Raw genomic sequence first — 26,935 nt, forward strand, 5'->3', positions numbered from 1 at the left:
GTCACATACTAACCATCCAACCCTGTCCCGAATTCAGCAGATAATATACAATCTCTATGCAAGTGTTTTCGATATCCACTTCTGCTGGATCCCCAGTCACATCGGGAGTAGAGGAAATGATTTGGCTGACATTGCAGCCAAATCGGCAGCCCTGACGGATAATCTTGACCTGTTAGTCCCCTATACAGACTACAGGCAAGTGATCCATAGTAACCTACAATCTCATTGGCAAGATTCGTGGCATCGACTGATTACTACAAACAAATTATGTCGAATTAAGCCTGTGATCCATCCTTGGCGGTCCAGCTTACACAGGGATCGCAAAGAGGAAGTTGTTTTTACCCGGCTCCGCATAGGACACTGTCATGTGATACACTCCTTTTTGCTGAGGGCTGATGACCCTCCTATGTGCGAGCAATGCGACACCATTTTATCCATCCAACACATTTTATGCGATTGTACTAGTTTTATAAATGCTCGTTTTAGGGCTTTTTACCCATCTGACAGCCATATACACTCAGTCAGATTTTAAATGACAATGACAATGTGTCAGCAATTTTAAATTTTTAAAATCGATCAATATGTATACACTCATGAAATATACAATTTGCTTTTATCATTATACTGAGTTTATGTATCGATATGTCTGTATATATATATATATATATATCTGATAATTAGAATAAATATGATATTTAAAATAAAAACATCAGCCAGTAGTACGGCAATAATGCAGAGCGAAACGAAACGCAAAATAATATAAAATAAACAAACAGGGAAGGGAAAGTAGAGATAATAGGACAAAAAGGTAGTCGATAATCCCCTGTATAATTTAGTCAATTAAGTCATTTAACCCAATTAATAAAATAATATAAATTTAAAATAATACCAATTACAAATAATTTAGCGGTACCCCTCTCGAAGGTACCAGTTCCAAAAGACGTGAAATATCACCAAAAAAGGTTAAAGAAACTACCAAAAAACTAAAATATCAAAATGATAGACTGACCATCATGCTCCATATCGACAGAGGACCACGAGGCCAATAATGGTCATGGAATCGCTGCATTTCAATCGTCATACAAATCATCGCAAAGGCAGAAATATCGAAGAACCAATCCACCCCTCCATTCTCCGATAGATCAACCAATGCAGAGGATTTGCATGGCGGTGGTCCTTACAGCGAGAAATAATCTATAGAACAGACAGCACTCTTGATCAGAGCCACACCACTGACATAATGCAAGCTTATCCAGCTTATATAATAGAAAGGAAAAGAATAGATGGCGGCACAGGCGCTGCTTATTTAGCATATCAACCCACTACTACCACTAATTTATATTATGTTATGTGAAATAAAAGTTAGGCAAAAGTAATAAAAATAAATAAATATGGCTATGTAGCTATCATTAGAGGCAGCAAATGCACATCCTCCACATGATGCCTAATTATATCTGATAATTAGAATAAATATGATATTTAAAATAAAAACATCAGCCAGTAGTACGGCAATAATGCAGAGCGAAACGAAACGCAAAATAATATAAAATAAACAAACAGGGAAGGGAAAGTAGAGATAATAGGACAAAAAGGTAGTCGATAATCCCCTGTATAATTTAGTCAATTAAGTCATTTAACCCAATTAATAAAATAATATAAATTTAAAATAATACCAATTACAAATAATTTAGCGGTACCCCCCTCGAAGGTACCAGTTCCAAAAGACGTGAAATATCACCAAAAAAGGTTAAAGAAACTACCAAAAAACTAAAATATCAAAATGATAGACTGACCATCATGCCCCATATCGACAGAGGACCACGAGGCCAATAATGGTCATGGAATCGCTGCATTTCAATCGTCATACAAATCATCGCAAAGGCAGAAATATCAAAGAACCAATCCACCCCTCCATTCTCTGATAGATCAACCAATGCAGAGGATTTGCATGGTGGTGGTCCTTATGCAGCGAGAAATAATCTATAGAACAGACAGCACTCTTGATCAGAGCCACACCACTGACATAATGCAAGCTTATCCAGCTTATATAATAGAAAGGAAAAAAAAAAAAAAAATATATATATATATATATATATATATATGCAACTTTAGACAAAGTAACCTTCTTAAAAGTAACAAGTCTAATCTTTTTTGAATTTTATTCTTTCCATGGCGCACTATAACCTTGCTGTTTTTGCGCCACAAAAATCAAAATCAATCAATCAATCAATCAATCAATCAGTGATGATTGATTGATTGACAGTGGTTTGACAGTGATGTCAAACCATAAAGGACAGTATCCAAGAGCAACTGCAGTCTTCCTGAGTTCAATGCTGGGCTCATTGTTGTTTTCTTTTTTTTGTTAGTCGTTGGCGCATCGGCTTCTGTGGCTATAATGCACCTCCCAAAGTTTTTGCATTTTACTCTGATCCAAATCCGAGGCGGGATTCGAACCCGCGACCTTTGGGTTACCAAGCAGGCACTTTACCCACCTGGCTAACCTGGTCGGCTGTTGTTTTCTATATATATTAATGATATTGATGAAGATATACCAGGCTTAATGTCTAAGAGTGCAGATGATTCAAAGGTTGGGAGGGTAGGTGATGACAGTAATCAGGGTAAGCTAGTGCATCAAGATCTATAAAAATTAGGCAGATGGGTTGAGAAATAGTAACTGAAGTTTAACATTGACAAATGCAAGGTACTGCACGGGTAATTCCAAATTAATGTACCAACTCTGTGGTACTACACTCGGTAGTGTAAAGTGAAAAAGATCTCGGGGGGAGTAATTGTGGAATCAGATAAGTTCTCTGAGTAGTGCAGAAATGCTGCCAGTACAATTTATGATGGTTTGTTAATGATATACAGTAGTTTTTTTTTTTTTTTTTTGCAGGGATAAGGAGGTGATTATCTTATTATGCATAGAATGGTTAGGCTGCATCTTGAGTACTGCATGCAGGTGTGGAAGCCTCATTTTAGGAAGGATGTAGATTTGCTGGAATGGGTGCAGAGAAGGGCAGTGAGATTGATGAAAAGATTGAAAGGGTGGTGTTTCAATCCTTTACCAAAAAGGCTTCAGTTCTGCAAATTGCGTCTGGAGACTAGGCACCTGCAAAGTGATCTCATTGAGATGTTTAAGGATTTGAATAGATTGAGCATGCTTAATGCTGATGGCATTCTTTCTCTTCCTCAGACCACACACGAGGGGACATAAATTCAAATTGAGGCAGGATGGATAGATGTACTCTAGGTTTGCCATTAGCCAGTGGGTGGTGATCACCAACAGTTAAATCATCAACATCATGTGGAGCAGCAATGTGATTTAGTCCCTTTCTTCTACTGTTAATAAAAGTAAAGAAGCCTTTGCTACTTTCTTTGCCAGACACCTTGTAATCTGCCTTAGAAATGACTGATTATTTTTAATGTACAGTGATTGCATTTATGTGTCACCTGTGCTTTAATACTTATTGTGTTTCATCCTGTTATGCCAGCCTCTTTTGGTGCCATTTGAGGTTTGCTTTGTAGGTTTTGACAACATTCTCCAGTCTGATGTCATTTGGTACATGTACAATGTTTTATTTAGTTTATATTAAGGGAGTAAACTTTATAGCCTGGTAACTTTAGCTAAGGGGTTCTCTCTCTCTCTCTCTCTCTCTTTAATAAGGATTTCCATCCATGATAATATTAGCAAAGCAAAGGTCAGAAGACAAATATAAAACAATAATTGTTGAACAGAAAGTCTTTGGGACATGAAGTGGTAGAAATCTTAAATATGCTATAGACATGTAAAAGGTAGATCTAATTCACTATAATGCATGGCATTTATGATCACATTCATTATAATTGTTATTTCATGTATACACACTCATTATAATTGTTATTTCACGTATATACACTCATTATAATTGTTATTTCATGTATACTGCTACTTGTAACTTCAGCCACAGGCTTGCTGAGTTGTTTCAGTGAGACTGTGCATTAGACAACCTCTAATCCTTCCCTAGACGATCTGTATTCTGTTACATCTATAAGAATTTACAGTTGACTACTCTATCATCCCTTCCTTTACTAATTTAGTTCTTGGTCATTATCCCTGTCTAAAAGCTCAGTGACATGCTTGAAAAGTATATCCAAGTATATCGCCAAAGTATTTTGTTACAAGGAAAACAGCTTATTCCCATTTTAAATGCTTATCTATAAGATTATATTTCTTTTATTTTGCTTTCTGTTCTCTTAAACACTATTTCTCATTGTTCCATAATCTACTTATGCCATTCTGAACAACCTTTGCAAGTTTATTGACCATAAAATGTATTCATGAAGAAAGAAAAACGAGTGTTAAGATATTATTTGTTTAAATATTTTTTATGTAATACACATACTTTGTTCCTCATGCTTTCTCCTTCTGTCTGTCAATGATATTCTATCTGGATGAATAAAAAAAAAAAAAAAATAAATTTACCCAATAATTTTGCTTGATATTATCTCTGATAATAATATCAAATGATAATATCAAAACATTCAATCGAAATGTTTTGATTTTGACTTTGTTGTTTTTTTAGCAGTTATCATTATTGCTGCATTATGTGCATATATTAATACTTCTATTAGTTAAGAAAAGGAGGAATTACCTCTGTGGTGTCTTGTAGAACACTTCTGTGCTGATAATCTCTGTTGTTGAATCAACTATATAAATAATTTACATGTATTTCTCACACTCGCAGACAAACCTCAATGATTGATTGATTGCACCCTGGAATTGGAGGTCGGTGGACCTCAAGCTCGACCCCAAAACACATCGAATCACCAACCCTAACCTTTGTGCGAGAGAAGACAATAAGTCCGTACTTTAAAAACAAATTAAATGCTTTGAAACCAATTTACATTTACATAATGAATCCATTCTTTTAACACTTTAAAACAAATATTAAAACATAAAAACCATTAAGAATATTCTCCGAGACATTAATATAATAAAAGAATTTTGTTACTTCCCTGAAGCGGATGGGGCTTTTCGAGTAGAGTCATGATCACAGGAAGTGAAACTGTGGATATCACGACGGAATTTTTGGCATAGAGATTAATTGCAATCTTGGTGTATGCGCATGAAGGACCATGCATCTGAGATGGGGTAGGAGTGACTTACGTTGACTGAATTTTGATGTAATTTTACTTCAAGCATCTCCGCAATTAATAATTTTGTGTAATCACGTTGGATGCCAAGTATTTTTGCTTCTTTGAATAGAAAGGTGTGGCCTTCACTGATTGCATGGAATGCAAATTCTGAAGAAGAGGAGCGGGATGAAACGACGGATGTTGAATGTTGCTTTATTCTTGTATTGAGTGTACAGGGAGTAGATCCTTGGTATGAAGAGTTGCAATCCTTAAAGGATACATTATATAATGTAACCTTCAAGGATTTAATTGGACTTCGTGATTATTATTCGCGTCTCTTTGAAATTACTATTTAGTTGTTAGAACCATTGTTCAATATATGGTAAAGCAATAAAATATATTTTTAATGTTATTATTGATGGCTGTGTGGTATTATATAATCTATTTTTAGCTTGTAACCTTATTTCGTTTATGATAGGCAGGCGCCTCCATAGCCAGGTGGGAAGGAGCAGCAGTGCGTAGCACACGCTTCTTGATTAGACTGGGGTTCGAGCCCGTCACCACCAAATACGGAGGATGCGGAAAGGTCAGGGAATGACCACTGCATATCCCGGAGCAATATGGCCTTAGTTGCTAATGCTCCTAAAAAATCCAAATAACAAATCACAAAATCGTTTATAATAGGGGATAACCTCTGTTTTGAAATCTCTTTCTTAATATTTGCATTTCTGTATTTAGGGTTGATTCGGATGTTGACTATTTGTAGGCATTGAGAAATTCATTTAAGATAATGGATCTTTTATATAGGTGAAGGGATGATAGCTATTGTAATGAAGAAGCATTCATGTGTTGATGGCCTTTCTATATATGCTAAATTGAATTTTGTTCATAACCCATGTGAGGGTGAAATTTAAAAAAATGTAACGATTTTGTTTCAGTATTTTCGGTTTCTAGTGTAAAGTTTAATCTTGCATGGATGTTATTAAAGCTGTGATGCAAAGTATATCATCGAGATATCTACCATAGTAGGTGACATGCGGAAGAAAGGGTGTTAAATGGTATTATTTCAATAGTGGTAAGGTATATTTCTGCTAGTAAACCACACAGATTTAATCCCGTGGGTAGGCCGAAAAACTGTTTGAAAATTTTACCCTAGAAGGTGATATAATTGGCTTTAATTAAAAGTTTTAGGAAATTGAAAATAGCTGTAATCAGGAGTTTTGTATGGTTATTAGGTAAGGAGTCATTGTTTAACATGTCCCAGACAATGTCCAAGTTGTGGCGCCTCTGTAGCCAGGTGGGAAGGAGCAGCAGTGCGTGGCACACGCTTCTTGATTAGACTGGGGTTCGAGCCCGTCACCACCAAATACGGAGGATGCAGAAAGGTCAGGAAATGACCACCGCATATCTCGGAGCAATATGGCCTTAGTTGCTAATGCTCCTAAAAACCAAAATAACAAATAATAACAACAATGTCCAAGTTGTATTTGACGTTTACCTTGGTATATAAAGAAGTGACATCTAGGGAAAATAGATTGTCATTATTATTAAGTACTTTATCTTTAAGGTTATTAAATAGCGAATTGTTTTTTTTTTATCCAAATATTGGCGATTCAATGTATTTTGGGGTCCGCGGGCCTCTGATTCTGGAGTGCATTCAATCATTGATTTTGTCCACGAGTGTGAGGTATATCAGCACAAAAGTGTTCTACAAGACATCATAGAGGTAATTCCTCATTTTCTTAATTAATTGATATATAATGTAGAATGTATTGAGCAATTGCAGCTCTGATATCTATTAATTAATACTTCTATAATTGTAGAGGTCATTTTAACATATGGCTTTACAGTCGCATTGGGTGCCTTTTATTTATTTGTTATTTTTTTTTTTTTCAGTTGCTTTAGTAAGTACATTTTCTGCAGCTACTAGTAGTTAATTTTAAGTGAATGTTTTTAAGAGCCCTTGTAAAGCATGAAAATTTCAATTAGTTGATCTTGAGGCCCGGAATTTTTTTTTTTCATTAACTAATATTTCTTATATTAAAATATTGTTATTATAACTTTTGAATTTGTAAAGAATCTCAATTACTTAGGTGTTATTGCTTGAAAACTTACTAATGACAACTGAATATTGCTTGTTTTTCTGTGTTTTATTATTTTAGAAGCCATTATTCTGTTCTCATTTTAATTGCAGCAAAATTACTAGATCGTAGATATAGCTTGGCTTAATTTTTCAGCACTCACCTCATAGTAATCCGCTTAGTTGGTTGAAAGTTTTACCACATACATAGTGGTTATGAGATTCTAATAACTTACGGGGATTATAAATTTAAAAACTAGATTATAAATTTAAAAACTAAGTTATGGGCTTTAAAAATTTTTCTAAGAAAGGAAAGTGCACCTTCCATTCTATGATTGTCTAATTAAATTTTCGGTTTCTAGTGTAAAGTTTAATCTTGCATGGATGTTATTAAAGTTCTGTAAAATGTATGGCGCTCGCATCTGTGATGCAAAGTATATATCATCGAGATATCTATGTGACATGTGGAAGAAACGGTGTTAAATGGTTAATTTAACACCTTTGGTTAATGGTTAAGGGTGTTTAATGGTGTTAAATTTTAATTAGACAACCATAGAATGGAAGGTGCACTTTCCTTTCTTAGAAAATTTTTTAAAGCCCATAACTTAGTTTTTAAATTAATAATCCCCGTAAGTTATTAAAATCTCAAAACCACTATGTACATGGTAAAACTTGCAACCAACTAAGCGGATTACTATGAGGTGAGTGCTGAAAAATTAAGCCAAGCTATATCTACGATCTAGTCATTACATCACAGCACATAAGGACTCCTTAAAATATCATCAGTTGCAGCAAAATATTATAGCATATAACTGTATTAAAAAAAAAAAAAAACAACCCTGTGCTATAAGGTACTGAAAATAAGCCCTCTGTTTATAGAATGTAGCCAATAGAATGATGGAAAGTTGCCAAAAATATGTTGTTAATAAGCAGTCCAACCTGACACACTGGCATCCAGTTTTAGGATGGTTTGCACAAAGCATTGACCATGGGTAAAGTCTTTGAAACTTATTTTTTTTTTTTCCCTGATTACAAAAAAAAAAAAAAAGTGATAGCTATAAAAAATATTTTTATATGCTTTTCTAATATTTAATATAATTTTTTAAATTTATATTTCTTTATCTTTTTAAAATTTTTATATTAAAAATATCCTTTACTAGGTTTTCAGAGTTCATTTGTCTCATGCTTAAACCTACAATATGTCATTCATAGTTTATTTATTTAAATTAAGATATATTTAGTTAAATTATGAACTGTGGTAGATGGTTGTTTTTCATTATCATATACTGTAAAACTGCAAATTTGAGTAATGAAACATTTACTTTTAAAATGATATGATTATGTTACACCTCTTTTATTATTTCCCAAAAGATCTATTTTGAATTTTATTCTTTATGCACTTTCCTAGACAGTGGCATAGAATGGCATTACTGGCCACTGTCCATGCTTAACAAGGTTACTACGTGCTCCTGGATTTTATGTTGAAAATGTGATATTAATAAGAGTTATTTGATTTTCTTAGTGATCACCTTGTTAACAAGTTGCATTGTAGTTAGGGTTGAGTGTTTTTGCATCATATCAGGTAGTATTTAATTACTTATGGACATGTGTTTATTTGACATTTGGAACGTTCTTAGTTCTAATGGTCAGCTGATTGTTTGCCTATGCTTTGTAAATATTTAACATTTTACTTGGCTATAATTTAAAATTTATTCATTGGGACTAAGCCTGTACGAACCACCATGAAAATATGCTTAAGAAAATTCAAAAATCATTAATATATTGGACATTATTAAGGATTGAGAAGAATTGAGAGAGAGAAGAAGAGGGATAATAGTGCCACCTCACTGAAGATTTAAAAAATAAATAAATTAAATAGTGTAAAACTAATTGAATAATACATATGTATATATATATTCTGTTTATATGTATAAAAACAGAAAGCAATTGGAAACTACCCTGTAAATAAAGCATATTCCAAGTAATCCTGTGATGAGCGAGCTAGAAATGTCTGAAAGATCTGGAAGCTATGTAATTATCGTAGCACAACAAAATTCTGTAATGTCAGGCCTGGCAGGGGAAGTGTTAGGGCTTTCCAGTTCGTTAACTTGCGAAATCCCTGTTGTGAAATCGGGACAGTGGAACTTACGAACAATGTCAGTGTGGAAAGCTGGAGAGTGTCAAAACAGAAATGCACAGGAATAGTATTGATGTGCTTGGAGTGGCAGAGACAAGATGGAGGGAAGTGGACGAATTTGTAAGAGGAGACTATAAAAATTGTGCACTCTGGAAGTAGTGACGGACAGGTGTGGGTGGCAATAATTATGACATGAGAGCACTAGTAGATGTGGAATCGTTGGGACATAGACTTGTTATCAGATTTGTGGCAAATCCGGTCGATGTGGTAATTATACAGTTTATATGCCAACCTCAAATAGTGCTGATGAATTAGTTGAAGAGACATATGAACAGTTGGAGGAATTAATATGGAAAACCAGATCAAGAGGCAATGTGATAAATGCGGTGGTTGGAAAAGAAGGGAAGAAAAGACCATGGGGAATTTTGATCTGGGTGTGAGAAACACAAGAGGTTAATGCTTACTGAAGTTTTGTACAGAAACTACCCTGGCAACTGAATTTCCTCTTACAATTTTTCTGGTATATGTTTTGTCATCATTTCTTTATATAGGTTGCACAACCTCCATTTCCATTACATAAGGTCATTTCTTTTCAAAATTCTTTTCCATTTGTGAGAACACTAGTTTAGTAAAGTTTTTCACTATTGAATGTAATTTAATGTCAGTTGTGATCTTATGTAATGTAATGTAATGTCAGTTATGTAATTTATTTAGGATAAATTTGTCTGAAAGGCAACTTACAACCTCATTGACATTTTACAGTTATCCAACTTTCTCCCATCACTCCATTCATTTATTACAAGAGCAGTCTTTAATTATCTCCTTAATATTTCAGAAAAAAGAAAAGAAAAAGAAATTTTAAATCCACTTCCCTCTCATTTAGTAGTAGTAGTGGCATGTGATGAAAGAAAGCAAGTGTATGAGCTTATGCAGCAACTGCCAAAAAAAAAAAAAAAAAAAAAAAATCACACCATTCCCTCCAAATGCCTGTCCAGTTCCTCCTTAAATTTATTCAACCTATCAACTTCCACAACGACAGATGGAAGTTTGTTCCAGCAATTAACCACCCGCTGGTTAAAGGCAAATTTCCGCACATCTATTCTACATCTGTCCTTTCTTAATTTGAATTTATGCCCCCTTAGGTTCGTAATCTGAACAAGTGGAAGGATCCCATCAGAATTCAGCGTGCTCAACCCATTCACGGCCTTATACACCTCAATCAGATCACTGCGCAGGTGCCTAGTCTCCAGCCACTGCAATTTGCAGAACTTAAGCCTCTCTTGTTAAGAGGATCCCTTCATTCCCCTCACCAATCTTGTTGCCCTTCTCTGTACACGCTCAAGCAAATCTACATCCTTCCAAAAACGGGGCCTCCAGACCTGTACGCAGTACTCAAGGTGTGATCTGACCATTGCCTTATACAGAGGGACAATCACCTCCTTTTCCTTGCTAGCAAAATTCCTATATATCAATAACAAAACCCCATGATCTGCCCTGGCAGCCTGTCTGCATTGCTCAGAAAACTTCATATCTGACTGCACAATTACTCCCAGGTCTTTTTCATTTTCTACCACCTTAAGTGTAGTACTACACAGTTGGTACATTTCTCTGGGGTTACTTCTACCCATATGCAGTACTTTGCATTTGTCAAGGTTGAACTTCAGTTGCCACTTCTTAGCCCATCTGCGCAAATTATCTAGATCCTGTTGCAGTAGCACACTGCCATTACTGTCATTAACAACCCTGCCAACCTTTGTATCATCTGCAAACTTCGACATTAAGCTTGATATACCTTCATCAATATCATTGATAAATATACAGAACAACAGTGGACCCAACACTGAACCCTGTGAGACTCCACTAATAACATTAGTCCATGAAGAGCAGCACCTATTGATTACCACCCTCTGTCTTCTCCCACTTAACCATCCTTTTATCCATTGTAGCAACTTACCCTTAATACCATCCTTAATATCATTTAGTTGGTGAATGCTAGGATGTTATGTGCCATTCACAACCCTAAGAAGAGCGAGCACGCACGCACATTCTCTCTCTCTCTCTCTCTCTCTCTCTCTCTCTCTCTCTCTCTCTCTCTCTCTCTCTCTCTCTCTCTCTCTCATTCAGAATGTAACCCATTCTCATTTTCAATGGGAAAATGATATCCAAGATATTGTCAATCCCATGCCAAAACCACAAATCTGCAAAAAGATAGGTTTGATAAAAATGAATTTAAAGATTCTTTGAATTTGGAAAAATCAAAATTTTTAAGTTATTTAACTAAATTTTGTTTTATAAGTACCTTCCAAAGATGCTGTTTTCAATCCATATTGGTAATTTAAGATTGCCATTATGTAGAGGCTTAAAAAGCACTTTTGCAGTTTTGACAAGAAGATTCACGAGAGCACTAGTAGATGTGGAATCGTTGAAACATAGACTTGTTATCAGATTTGTGGCAAATCCGGTCGATATGGTAATTATACAGTTTATATTCCAACCGCAAATAGTGCTGATGAATTAGTTGAAGAGACATATGAACAGTTGGAGGAATTAATACGGAAAACCAGATCAAGAGGCAATGTGATAAATGCGGTGGTTGGAAAAGAAGGGAAGAAAAGACTGTGGGGAATTTTGATCTGGGTGTGAGAAACACAAGAGGTCAATGCTTACTGGAGTTTTGTACAGAAACTACCCTGGCAACTGAATTTCCTACTACAATTTCTCTGGTATATGTTTTGTCATCATTTCTTTATATAGGTTGCACAACCTCCATTTCCAATACATAAAGGCTGACCGGGCTAGCCGAGTGGGTAAAGTACCTGCCCGGCAACCCAAAGGTCGCGGGTTCGATTCCCGCCTCAGGCTTGGATCAAAGTACTGCAAAAACCTTGGGAGGTGCAATATGGCCACAGAAGCCGATGCGCCAATAACTACCAAAACAAAAAAAAAAAAAAAAAAAATCCAATACATAAGGTCATTTCTTTTCAAAATTCTTTTCCATTTGTGAGAACTCTAGCTTAGTAAAGTTTTTCACTATTGAATGTAATGTAATGTCAGTTATGATCTCATGTAATGTAATGTCAGTTATGTAATTTATTTAGGATAAATTTGTCTGAAAGGCATATTTAACTTACAACCTCATTGACATTTTACAGTTATCCAACTTTCTCCCATCACTCCATTCATTTATTACAAGAGCAGTCTTATTATCTCCTTAATATTTCAAAAAAAAGAAAAGAAAAAGAAATTTTAAATGTATTTCCCTCTCATTTAGTTGGTGACTGCTAGGATGTTATGTGCCATTCACAACCCTAAGAAGAGCGAGCATGCACACACACACACACACACACACACACACACACACACACACACACACACACACACACACACACACACACTCTCTCTCTCTCTCTCTCTCTCTCTCTCTCTCTCTCTCTCTCTCTCTCTCTCTCTCTCTCTCTCTCTCTCTCTCTCTCTCTGATTCAGAATTTAACCCATTCTCATTTTCAATGGGAAAATGATATCCAAGAAAACCACAAATCTGCAAAAAGATAGGTTTGATAAAAATGCATTTAAAGATTCTTTGACTTTGCAAAAATCAAAATTTTTAAGTTATTTAACTAAATTTTGTTTTATAAGTACCTTCCAAAGATGCTGTTTTCAATCCATATTGGTAATTTAAGATTGCCATTATGTAGAGGCTTGAAAAGCACTTTTGCGGTTTTGCCGTGGGAAGTTTGAAATTTTTTTCAGATTTATAAAGAATTGAAAGGTGAAAAAAAAAAAAAATTTATAACACATTTTTGTTGGTCAGCAATGAAAAATTTATTAATAAAACGAGGTTAGAATAACATATACATATAAATGAAAAATATATTAATAACACATGTTTAATTACAATAACATACAAGTTGGTATAAAATAATTTTCATTATCTTCATATTTAGATTCTTCACTTAAACCTGGTGCATTATCCCATATTTCCCTTATCCCTTAATTTAAATAGAATTTGTGTTACGCCCTCAGTATTGTCAAATATTGGCACATTTTCATTAAATCTTTAAGCTTTGATTGAGATATATGAAGTTCCTCATTATAGGCTTTGGAAAGGTTAGATTGCTCATTGTGGATCTTCATTTAGGTCTTTTTATGTTTACTCTTATAAATTCATATTTTTAGTTTGTTTTGTAAAACATTGTGACATCCTGTCCTGTCTGGGATTCAAGGCAGCAGACTTTTCTCCAAGGAACAGCACCTTTAAGTTCTTTGGTGAGAAAAGTAAAATCGCAGGAGTTATCGCATTGTATGATATCCAGAATGGTCTAGGTGCCTGTAATCTTGTGCCTGTAATTATTTGGGCACATCCCTCAGGGACATACATGGGTACATACTTGAATTTTTTTCTCAACTTTAGAGTGCATTGAGTCACACCATATCTGAATGGTCTGGCTCAAAAAATATGTCTAACAGTTTTTAAACTGTGGAATTTTAACAAGTACATACACATGGAAGTGAAGCCAGTCGACATTGCTGGACAGTGCAGTGTCGAGTCAGTTTGGTGTGACATAAGCATTGGGAGATCAAAATTGAGAGTAGGAGTGTGCTATAGGCCTAATGACTCTGATGAGTATAATAAGAAACTGTACGGGGAAATAGAGTGGGCCAGTAAATCAGAGAGTCTTATAATGGGGGATTTTAATTTCCCAGATATTGACTGGAATTTGGGGGCTGGTCACTCACACACTAGCAAGACTTTTGTGAATTTATTGGATGATTGTTTTCTACATCAGCATGTTCGGGAGGCAACTAGAGGGAGTAATACTCTTGATTTGATTATCAGTAGTGATTCTTCATGCATTAAGAATCTGCAGGTAAATGAACCACTAGGTGGCAGTGATCACAGTGTGCTGAAGTGGGATTTACTCACAGCGGTAACTACCATTAGGGGTAAAGGGAAGGGTTATTGCTTTCGTAAAGGAAACTACGATGGACTGAGACAGTATTTAAATTCTATACAGTGGACCAACTGATGATGTTACCAACAGCAAATTCAAAATGGGAAGCATTCAAAGAACTTATCTTGCAAGCTACTATGCTTTACATACCAACTAAGAAATATTGTTCAAGGTTTAGGCCTAAGTGGATGTCAGATGAACTAATGAGACATATGGCAGAGAAGAAAAATGCATGGGATACATACAAATTAACACATGACACAGAAGCCTATGATAGATACAAGTTGATCTGTAACCAAGTTACAAAGGAGGTTAGGCGGGCGAAGGCAGATTACGAGAAATCTTTGGCAAGGGATGCAAAGAAAAACAGCAAAGAGTTCTTTACTTATGTAAACTCTAGAAGGAAGGGGATGAATCAGATTGGTCCACTTGATATCGATGGGTCAACTGTTGATGATCCTGCTCAGGTAGCTAACAAACTGAATGAATATTTCACATCGACATTCACACATGAGGAATTATTCAGTGAGGGGAATGCCAGAGGCGTATTCAACTCTGGCAGTAAGCTAGAGAATCTTGTAATAACTGAGAGTAAAGTGGAGGAGAAATTGTTGAAGATAAATACAAGAAAGGCACCTGGGGTGGATGGGATCTATCCAGTTATATTAAAGGAGGCAGCAAAGGAAGTAAGCAAACCCTTAGCCATAATTATGAGAGCTTCCTTGGACTGGAGATGTGCAAAAATTCACAAAGGAGGATCAAAGGGCTACAAATAATTATAGACCTGTAAGTTTAACTTCTGTTCCTGGAAAATTAATGGAGGCACTGGTTAAAGAAGCACTGCAGGATCATCTAGACAAGACTTCAGTCATAGCTCTGACGCAGCATGGTTTTGTTATGGGGAAGTCTTGCCTGACCAATTTGATTGGATACTATGATGCAGTCACAAAAGAACTGGATGCAGGGAATAACTTTGATATTATATACTTGGATCTTAGAAAGGCTTTTGATACTGTTGCACATGGAAGACTGCTCCACAAATTGGAGCAGTGTGGCATTGGAGGCAAATTGCTGCTGTGGATAAAGGGGGTAGTTGAGGTGGAGAAGTCAGAGAGTGGTAATCAATGGATACTGCTCATCGTGGACTAATGTTATTAGTGGAGTCCCTCAGGATTCAGTATTGGGTCCATTATTGTTTTCTGTATTTATAAATGATATTGATGATAGTATATCAAGCTTAATGTTCAAGTTTGCCGACGATACGAAGGTTGGCAGGGTTGTCAAGGACACTACTGACACTATGCTACTGCAACAGGATCTGGAAAGGTTGAGCAGATGGGCTGAGAGGTGGCAAATGAAGTTTAACATTGACAAATGTCAAGTACTACATATGGGAAACAGCAACCCCAGACAAATGTATCGACTCTGTGGTACTACACTGACAGTGGTAGAGAATGAAAGTTACCTGGGGGTGGTTGTGCAGGCAGATATGAAGTTTTCTGAGCAGTGCAGATGGGCTGAAAGATTAGCTCATGGTGTATTGTCGATGATATATAGGAATTTTTCTAGCAGGGATAAGGAGGTGGTTATTCCCTTGTATAAGGCAATGGTCAGACCACACCTAGAGTACTGTATACAGGTCTGGAGGCCTCATTTCAAGAAGGATGTAGAGATGCTGGATCGAGTACAGAGAAGTGTAGCAAGATTAGTGAATGGAACAAAGGGGTGCTCTTACGAAGAAAGGCTTAAGTTTTGCAAATTACAGTGTCTGGAGACTAGGCGCCGGCGAGGTGACCTGATATATGTGTATAAAGCCTTGAATGGTTTGAGCATGATCAATGCTGATGGGATTCTTCCTCTTGCTCAGAATAATCACCTGAGAGGGCATAAATTCAAATTGAGAAAAGACAGATGTAGGATAGACGTGAGGAAATTTGCCTTTAGCCAGCGGGTGGTCGGTTGGTGGAATAAACTTCCATCCCTTGTCGTGGCAGTTGATAGCCTAAATAAGTTTAAGGCTCAGCTGGACAGGTATTTCAAACGAACAGAGGGGTGAAGTGGAAGTGGTTATTTTTATTTTTTATTTATTTATTTATTTTTTTTTTTGGCTGATGCTGCATAAGCTTGCTTTCTTGCATCAAATGCCTCTACTAATGCTAGTGCTAACATCGAAGCCATAAGTGATGTCACTATCGTCATAGGATGGTACATAATTTTTAAGGTCATATGAAACTTATAAGTCATTGCAGGGGATTACAATCTTCATCTTCTAAATCTGATTCCATTTGAAATGAGGAACAAGTTGCAAGAATTTTTCACATTCTTGTACTCATTATTACAAATTTTATTTTTGATCGCAAAAATGAGATGCTACAAAGAACAACTAAACAGTAATTCTGATTGGCAAACTGAGACAAACAAAATCATACCGAGCTGTCTTCCCCACCCTACTGTACATGCAAAAAACACGAAAGTATTACTTTTACGAATTGCTCTGTCACTATTTACCATGCCAAACTAATGAAAGTGCCACATTTGTGAATTTGCATGGTGAGAAGTGATTTTTCACAGATAAGTGAAATTGCATGTAACATTTTCAACCACTTGGCCTTGAAATAAGCATACACGTCTTTGGCAGGGTATAGTTGACAAATTCCCCAACCTCAAGAGTGTATTTAGGTAAAAAGCACCAAATTTGCACATTTGTGGTTTTGGCGTAGTGCCGATGATATGGTCTTTCACCTTTGATAAATGCAATACCAAATTTTAATAGATGTTTGCTTGAGATTGTACACTGCAATTTTATTGAAGTTGCTATAATGGTATACAACAATTAATTATATGCTGTGTATTTTTTTTGACAAAATATGAGCTGTCTTGGAACACCTATTGGGGGGGGGGAATATATATATATATACAGTGAAACTTCTAACGGACACTTCTCTTTAAGGACATCTCTCTACAACGGACATTTTCAAATTCCCCAACCCACCTCTATTGGTTTTAACGTGTTTGCAGCTTCTGTCTAGTGGACATTCTCTGTAACGGACGCGGACAGGCAATCTGCACTGTTTCGTTTAGATTAGCACTTAATTTGATCTCCCCGTAACGGACTGCGGGAGAGCTCACGGCCCTTTTTCTAGTAACTTTTCTTCCACGTATTGCCTCAATTGTGTGTTTATTTTCTATTTCCGATTCTCTGAATTTTATCAAGGTTTATGTCGCGGTTCTAAACCCTTTTTCAAGAATTTTAAGCCACGTGTAAAACTTCTGATGAATTTGGTGTGTGCAGGGGGGGGGGAGGGAATTTGGTCGGCCTTTTGTCTTTTGAGTTTCAGTTTTCAGTTTTGTTCAGTGTCGTGTGAAGTGCACACTGTCTTCTCGTAAACATTTAACTTTAAAAGATCAAGTCTAACTCATTAAGGCTTATGATCGGGGAAAATATAGTGTTCGCAACTTAGCTGCAAAATTCAAAATCGGGAAGACGCAGGTAAGCTACATCCTAAAGAAAAAAAATGAACTGCTCAAACAATTTTGGCAACACGGAAATGATCAGGTTCAAAAATCATTCCCAAAAACTGTTGGACTTCAAATTGACAATGTTATGTATGAGTGGTTTGTCGCACATGTGCTAAAAAAATTCCCATTAATGGGCCTATTATTAGGGAAAATTCTTTGGAGGTTGCGAAATCTATGGGAGTAAATGAGTTCAAAGCTTCTGTGGGATGGCTAGACAAGTTCAAAACTTGGCATAAAATTTCTTGGAAAACCGTAAGTGGTGAAGGTGGATCTGTTGATACTGGGGTTGTAACAGAGTGGACCGTTAAATTGGAAGATTTATGTTGTGATTTTAAAGCTAAGGATATTTACAACTGTGACGAAACAGGGTTGTTTTTTAAAGCTCTTCCTGAAAAAACAATGAGTCTAAAAAACGAAAAGTGCCATGGCAGAAAAATTTCTAAGGAATGCTTGACTGTACTATTGTGTACAAATATGCTGGGAGACTTTGAACAACCTCTTGTTATAGGAAAACCACAAAATCCTCATTGTTTCAAGGGCATAAAGTTGAATCTTTTGAAAGGTGACTGGAAGTGTAATAAAAAAGCTGGAATGACACGAGATATCATGAGTGAATGGATAAGTCACTTTAACCAAAACATGATTTGTCAAAACAGAAAAATTATTCTTTTCATGGATAATGCTGCATCTCACCCGCATTGAATTGTCTGCCACCAAACACATCTGCAGAGTGTCAGCCCCTTGGATCAAGGGATAATAAAAAATTTAAACTTCACTACAGAAAATGTGTTTTAAGACATCTCATTGCAAAGATGAACAATGTAACATGTGAGTGACCTCTCAAAGAAAATCAGCATCCTAGATGCAATTCAGTGGATTTTGTCTTCAGTAAATGCAATTAGAAAACACTGTCGTGAACTATTTTGTAGTCTGGCTTCTCAAACGCAAAAATTGAAGTTGTGAACAGCAATGTGGAACACCAAGAAGAACAAGAACTTCAACATCTGTTGATAATGTACGATACTTCAGCTACAAGTGACCCTGGCTACAAAGATATCGACTCGAACCTCACTACAGAAGATGGTGCTCTACATATCAACGACATTATCATCGATACTGTTCAAGACGTTCCTCATGAGGATGAAGAAATGGAAGGAGGTCATTCTGTCGAAGAACGTATTAGCGAAGAACCACCAATGAAAATAGAAGCAGCGCTCATACAAATCAATCGTTTAAAAATGTTTTTCGCCACTGAAGAAGATACTGAAGGACTTTCGATGGTTTCTTCACTCCACACAAATGTTGAAAACAAAATTATCAGCCGGAAGAAGGTGCAGAAGAAAATAAGTGATTACTGTATGTATTTTTCTTAAGATAAAGTCATAATATGCATAGCACAATTGTATGTATATTATTTACAAAAATATTGTAAATTTTATATTAAACGTTTAATGATTTTTCTTTATCTCTTGTGTATATAATTGTATATTATTTACAAAAATATTGTTCAAAATCTGTATATATTTTAATTTAATTTTACATTAAACGTTTAACGATTTTTCCTTCTTTCTTTTTTTTTTTTTCTCCCTCAGACTTCTTGTTAGCAGACACTTCTCTCTAACGGACAAATTTTCGTTCCCCATGGCTGTCCGTTAAAGGGAAGTTTCACTGTATATATATATATATTTATTTTTTTTTTTTTTTTTTGGTAATGAAATTGAGAAGTGAAGACTGAATTTGTGCTTGTTGTGTGGTAGGTGCGAAAGCAACTAAGACTATTAGGTGTCATGATATTTGTTTTTAAATTGCATGTATTAAATGGTTAATTTGCTTGTTTTCCTAGATGAAAAACTCAAGTCTGAGTTTAAAAAAAAAAACCCTATAAACTTGACATATTTTGATGCATTAATCACGTTATCTTTTGAAATTAGGAGAGTGCAAATGGTTGCCTTAGACCACAGTACATGCTGTAGCTGCTGTACCATTTTTGAAATTACAAAAAAGTTTCAAATTAGTGTTTTGACTTTACATTGAAACTAATTTGACTGTTTTTGAGACTTGTGTACAAATATTTTTGTCTAGAGAAAAAATATATAAATGCCACCTAGCCTCTTAAAGTTAAATGCTATACATTGTAACATTTTTAATTGACAGTACTGCAAAAAAACTGTAGAAGGTGGTAAGTTCCTGTTTACAAAGATGGTTCCTTTTACAAAGATGGTTACAACCAAAACCCAGGACCGTGAACATGTGATATTGCTTTTATTGTTGCGGATTTTTGATTAGCTGAGCTGGTTTCTGCTTAATGATAGGGATTTACTGTAAATTGGCATTTTCAATAAACAGTTCTCCATTTGAGAGTGTGGGATCACTATGAGAACTGTCATTTGCTTTCTGCCATAAATCATATCACTTCACTTTGGTACTCTGACAGCCAGACCATTCGGTTTTGATTTAGTTTTCTCAAAACATGATGAAATGTGTGTATAGTAGACATCCTTTTTTGTTCTTATGATAGTTTGTACTTGTTTTGTGAATTTTTCAGTGAATTGATTACTGTTTTTGTTACTTTACTGTTTTTTCCCCCCCTAACATTTGTATGGACTTGTCTTAGTAATCAGCAGTACTGCAGTAATGCTCAGAAAAAGAAAAACTTATATAATAGTTGAAGAGAAAAGTTTAAAATTTTCAGAAGAGTTAAGAGTGGTGAAAAAAAATACAGTGTATTTTGCCAGAGTGGAATTCGACAATGAATAATCCATGATTGGATGACAGATAATAAAAAATCTCTTTTATTTGTAGACTTCATAAGAAAGAAAGAAAGAAAACTAGGCTTTGTGAAAGCAAACTCTTTCACTGCAGTTTTTGTCTACAAAAATGCAGTGAAAGAGTACTGATAAATGGAGTAAATTCTGAAAGCACAACCAGTTTAATTTTATAAGCTACTTGCTGGAGATGACCCATTTAAAGCTCCCGAAGAATGGTTTTGGAGGTGGAAGGTTTGTCATAGGATATCCACCAAACTGCATCGGTGACACTGAATTTCTTTGTAGTCTGATTAAAGATGATGAATTCACGAGGGAGCAGTTTATAGAAGTTGCATTGTAGTGTAAACTTCTCCCCGACAGACATGCTAGAGATGGGGGGGGGGGGGAGACTTTTTTTAATGTAGCTTTACTTTGTGGAAGACCTGACCTGGTACTCATAGTGTCATGCTTTACAGAAGTATATTCTTTCAAATTTTTTTTTTTTTTTTTTTGTGAGCACTTCAAGTGTAAGGGGTAATAGAATCTGTAGACGTAGTACTGTGCATGGGTTGAAGGTTGAGAACATGAATGAACTTTTTGACATTAGACTTGAATTTCTGTAGATTGTAATTTTCAGGAAATACTTATGAAGGGAGGATGTTTCAGAAAATAGAAGTTGAATAAATAAATTAGGAAGAAGAAACATTGGTTCTGTGAGTTTGAAGTTGGAGAGTAAAAGGGCACGTGTTCAGACTGGTTTGGAAGAAAACGGGGGGAATTATAGAAGCCAAATCAGAAGAATAGTGCCCTTGGAAGCATCTATAGAAAGGATATGCAGCAAAAACAGAACATCTGTGAGACAAAGTGTGGAGAGACTTGGTTCGAGATGAGTCAATTAACCTCACTGCCCTCTTTTGAATTGGATTTAGAAGCCTGAGAGAGGTTTGGGGGCACATCCTAGATGTGGAAGCGGTATTCTGTGATTGGACGGATTTGCGATTTGTAAAGAGTGAACAGCTCTTTGGAAGAAAAGTAACAGCAAGAGCGAAAGAGAAAACCCAGATTTTTAGCATTAGAATTAGTAGAGGCATATGATGCAAAAAACCCTTCCACTTCACCCCTCCGTTCGTTCGAAATACCTGTCCAGCTGAGCCTTAAATTTATTTAGGCTATCAACTTCCACAACAACGGATGGAAGTCTGTTCCACCAACCAACTACACGCAGGCTAGCGGCAAATTTCCGCACATCTATCCTACATCTGTCTTTCCTCAATTTGAATTTATGCCTGCTCAGGTGATTATTCTGAGCAAGAGGCAGTATCCCATCAGCATTGAGCATGCTCAAATCATTCAAGACTTTGTACACCTCTATCAGATCACCTCGCTGGTGCCTAGTCTCCAGACACTGTAATTTGCAAAACTTTAGCCTTTCTTTGTAAGAGCAACCCTTCGTTCCGTTCACTAATGTTGTTGTCCTTCTCTGTACTCGTTCCAGCAGCTCTACATCCTTCTTGAAATGTAGCCTCCAGACCTGTATACAGTACTCAAGGTGCGGCCTGACCATTGCCTTATACAAGGCAATAATAATCACCTCCCTATCCCTGCTAGAAAAATTTCTGTATATCATTGATAAGACACCATGAGCTACTCTTGCAGCCCATCTCCACTGCTCAGAGAACTTCATGTCTGCCTGCACAATTACCTCAGGTCCTTTTCATTCTCTACCACTGTCAGTGTAGTGCCACAGAGTTGATACGTTGCTCTGGGGTTGTTGTTTCCCATATATAGTACTTTACATTTGTCAGTTTTAAACTTCATTTGCCACCTCTCAGCCCATCTACTCAACCTTTCCAGATCCTGTTGCAGCAGCAGCATAGCATCAGTAGTGTCCTTAACAACCCTGCCAACCTTTGTATCGTCTGCAAACTTGGACATTAAGCTTGATATACCATCATCAATATTATTTATAATACAGAAAACAACAATGGACCCAACACTGAACCCTGAGGGACTCCACTAATAACATTAGTCCACGATGAGCAGTGTCCATTAATTACCACTCTGTCTTCTGCCACTCAACCATCCCTTTATCCATAGCAACAATTTGCCACCAATGCCACACTGCTCCAATTTGTGCAGCAGTCTTCCATGTGTAACAGTATCAAAAGCCTTTTTAAGATCCAAATATATAATATCAAAGTTATTCCCTGCATCCAGTTCTTTTGTGACTGCATCATAGTATCCAATCAAATTGGTCATGCAAGACTTCTCCTTAACAAAACCATGCTGTGTCTGAGCTATAACTGAATTCTTGTCTAGATGATCCTGCAGTGCTTCTTTAACCAATGCTTCCATTAATTTTCCTGGAACAGAAGTTAAACTCACAGGTCTATAATTACTTGTGTCAGCCTTTGATCCTCCTTTGTGAATTGGGGTTACATTTGCACATCTCCAGTCTGTGGGTATCTCCCCTGAGTCCAAGGAAGCTCTCATAATTATGGCTAACGGATTGCTTACTTCCTTTGCTGCCTCCTTTAATATAACTGGATAGATCCCATCCACCCCAGGTGCCTTTCTTGTATTTATCTTCAGCAATTTCTCCTCCACTTTACTCTCAATTATTATAAGATCATCTAGCTCACTGCCAGTGTTTACTTCATCTATGGCATTCCCTTTCTTGAATAACTCCTCGTGTGTGAATGTATATGCAAAATATTGATTTACTTTGTTAACTACCTGAGCAGGATCATGAACAGTTGAACCATCGATATCAAGTGGACCAATCTGATTCATCCCCTTTCTTCTAGAGTTTACATAAGTAAAGAACTCCTTGCTGTTTTTCTTTGCATCCCTTGCCAAAGATTTCTCGTAATCTGCCTTTGCCTGCCTAACCTCCTTTGTAACTTGGTTACAGATCAACTTATATCTATCATAGGCTTCTGTGTCACGTGTTAATTTATATGTATCCCATGCATTTTTCTTCTCTGCCATGTCTCATTAGTTCATCTGACATCCATTTAGGCCTGAACCTTGAACAATATTTCTTAGTTGGTATGTAAAGCCTAGTAGCTTGCAAGATAAGTTCTTTGAATGCTTCCCATTTTGAATTTGCTGTTGGTAACATCATCAGTTGGTCCCACTGTATAGAATTTAAATACTGTCTCAGTCCATCGTAGTTGCCTTTACGAAAGCAATAACCCTTCCCTTTACCCCTAATGGTAGTTACCTCCTTGAGTAAATCCCACTTCGGCACACTGTGATCACTGCCACCTAGTGGTTCTTGTATCTGCAGATTCTTAATGCATGAAGAATCACTACTGATAATCAAATCAAGAGTATTGCTCCCTCTAGTTGCCTTCCGAACATGCTGATGTAGAAAACAATCATCCAATAAATCCACAAAAGCCTTGCTAGTGTGTGAGTGACCAGCCCCCAAATTCCAGTCAATATTTGGGAAATTAAAATCCTCCATTATAAGATTCTCTGATTTACTGACCCACTCTATTTCCCTGTACAGTTTCTTATTATACTCAACAGAGTCATTAGGCCTATAGCACACTCCTACTCTCAATTTTGATCTCCCAATGCTTATGTCACACCAAACTGACTCGACACTGCACTGTCCTGCGATGTCAACTGGCTTCACTTCCTTGGATTTTGTTTCTTAACTAATAGCATAACCCCCTCCTCCCTTTCTATCCTGTCTATCCTTTTTGTAGACGTTGTACTCCCCAAAATCCAGTTCTGCATTACTTATATCTGTGTGACACCACATCTCTGATATCCCAACAATATCCGCCTTTGATGCTTTGAGCAATACCTCAAATTCATCAAATTTATTTTCCAAACTCCTAGCATTGGTATACACACAAGTATACATGCACGTGTTCTTTTTCTTAGCTACCCTAACACAACCCATGTGTTTACTTGTACCCCAATGATTCTCAGCAGTCTCTGAAATATCCTGCATCTTATTTTCCAGGCTGCTGCTCATTCCAATAGAAGCAGTGCAAGAATCACTTTCACCTCTGCCAGTGGCTACTGTTAATCTATTAGTCCTTGTATCCCCCCAATCTAGCAGGTTTCCGACCCACCTAACACTGCCTCGGTAGCATCAGCAAACATTCTTGCACCCTTTCTATTTAAGTGTATCCCATCCCTGTAGAAGCAGTCTCTCCTGTTAACAAGTACAGACCAGGCTGAAAAAAAATTCTACTCCTTGAGCCTTGCACAATCTTTCCAGGGCCGAATTGATCGACATGGCTCTCATCATATACTTCCTCCTATCGTGTCTGGGCAGAATTGCAGACACTTTCAAATTCAACCCTAATTCCTGGCTTTTTTTCAACAGTGACCTGTACTTGTTAAGTAATTCCGCGGGTCTTCTGCTCTTAATATCATTAGTGCCAACGTGTACAACTATATCACCTTTTGTGCCCTTAAAAGATGATATCCGCTCACAACGTCATCAACCTTTGCCCCTGGCAGACATACCCTGGTCCTGTTCCATCTATCCTTTTTACAAAGCATATTTCCTGTTTCCCTGACAATGGCGTCACCAACTACTACTAATTCCTTCGGGAACAGTGCATTCTGCCTTGGGGTTGCCACTGTGTTGCGTGATGCCCAAGAGCAAGCTCTGGCGTTGGTGTGGGTAGCTGAGAGTTTGATGGGCCTCTCACTTTTAATCCTTCGAGGGCTTCCACCCTGTCCTTCAAGCTCTCATAAAGGCCCATGACAACGCTGAGTTGTCACCTGATTTCCTTACACCCCTTGCATCGCGCACATACGAAGACATCCCCCATGGCAGTATCATGTCCCATACCTGACTGCTCCACAAACATCAAGCAAATAGTGCATTTTACAAGGCCGTGATTCAGAGGGCAACTGCCCCCCCTGAGTCACAGCACTTCCATTAGCTTGAGCCTTTTGCTTTGCTGCTCTGGTCTGAGTCATGATTTCGATTTAATTTCAATAAAATTTCAATTTCAGTACAAAATTAAAACCCTAAACTTGTATCCCAACGCAGTTATAAAGCTATATTTATGTTTCAGTATCGAGTGTTATCTACGAAATCCCTTTATATAACTTCCGTATCAAGTTAAGTATTAATTATTTATTTTTGCTAATTATTTATGTTACGTAATCTAAGTCGTTATATGTATATAGTTAAAAGTATAGTTAAAAGTTATGCCAAGAGACCTTAGAAGTCAAAGTAATACCCAATAGAAATATATGAACTTACCTAGAAATTGGGGTGTCATGAAAGATAAGAATAGGAGCAGAAGAATTATTTTGCAAGATATAAAACATGACTGAGTTTCATAAGGATTCAGATCAACTAGGTTGTCTTTGCTCTACTGGAGATCAGCATATAGGAATTGGTAGTGGATATTTGAGAAGCTGAAGCTGTTAGTGCAGGGCAATGTTTCTCAAACTGGAAGGTGGAATGCAATGTGATGTCATCAGCAAAACTAGGGATAGGATTTCTGGTCACTGGAAGAAGGCCATTAATACACAAGAGGAAAAAAGTAGGTGAAGGAACCAAACCTTCATCAGCATTAGTAGAGAAATTAGAAGACAGAGAGCCCTCTACCATTACCTGCAGTGAGTGGTCAGAGGATAAACTGGATACCCAATTAAAAAAAAGAAAAAAAAAAAAAAACAGTTGGCAAACCATAAGATGGAAGACCTTTATATAGATCCAAACATGATCAAAAGCCTTTGAACCATCAAGAGCAATTGCTTGAGTTTCACCAAACTTTTCCATTGGATTTGACCATGAATGGTAACATAAGCTAGAATATCACTAGTGAATTGACACTGATAGAATCCATACTGGCAATCATTAATCAGATGGAAGGTTTCTAGATAGTTTAAAAGTTGGCATTTAATTAATTTCTTCATTACTTTAGAAAGAGTATAAGTAAGTAAGTGCAGTGGGATGATAATTGGAGGGGAGGGATTTGTCACCTTTTTTTTTTTTTTTTTTTTTTTTTGGAACTGGCTGGATATGAGCAAATTTCCAAGTGGAAGAAAAAAGTGCCTTTGAATAAGAAAGAAAAAAAAAAAAGGTGACAGAACAGTTGTGAGCACAAGTGGAGAAATGCCATCTGGACCTGGAGCTTTCTTAGCATTAAGATTGTTCAGAATCCTTCTGACATTCTCTTGACGGAAAACCACAGGAGGCATTGAATGGAGTGTACTGGGAATTGTAGGAGGTGGTGTACCAAGATCATCAATATATGAATTGGACGAAAAGTAGGATGCTGGCAGCTTTATCTTTGGCTGAAGTGGCAATAGAACCATCTGGTTTTGACAGAGGTGGGAATAGAGATGAGTAAAAGTTGCAGGCAAGTTGATCTCTTGCTTTGGCAAGAGACCA

General features: G+C 36.7%; 1 protein-coding gene across 3 annotated transcripts in view; it reads left to right on the top strand.

Annotated features, from left to right (window-relative positions):
- The window catches only part of LOC150076551 (ubiquitin-protein ligase E3B), a 711,739-nt gene that overhangs the window by 330,071 nt on the left and 354,733 nt on the right, over positions 1–26,935 (top strand). For all 3 annotated transcript variants that reach the window (XM_090387665.1, XM_090387666.1, XM_090387667.1), the window contains one exon: positions 8,075–8,187. In XM_090387665.1, the coding sequence (XP_090243791.1) occupies positions 8,075–8,187 (113 nt within the window). The remainder of the gene's footprint in view (positions 1–8,074; positions 8,188–26,935) is intronic.

This window comes from Mastigoproctus giganteus, chromosome 13, assembly GCF_048544385.1.
Source record: "Mastigoproctus giganteus isolate SK-2022 chromosome 13, ASM4854438v1, whole genome shotgun sequence".
Classification (NCBI taxonomy): Eukaryota; Metazoa; Arthropoda; class Arachnida; order Uropygi; family Thelyphonidae; genus Mastigoproctus; species Mastigoproctus giganteus.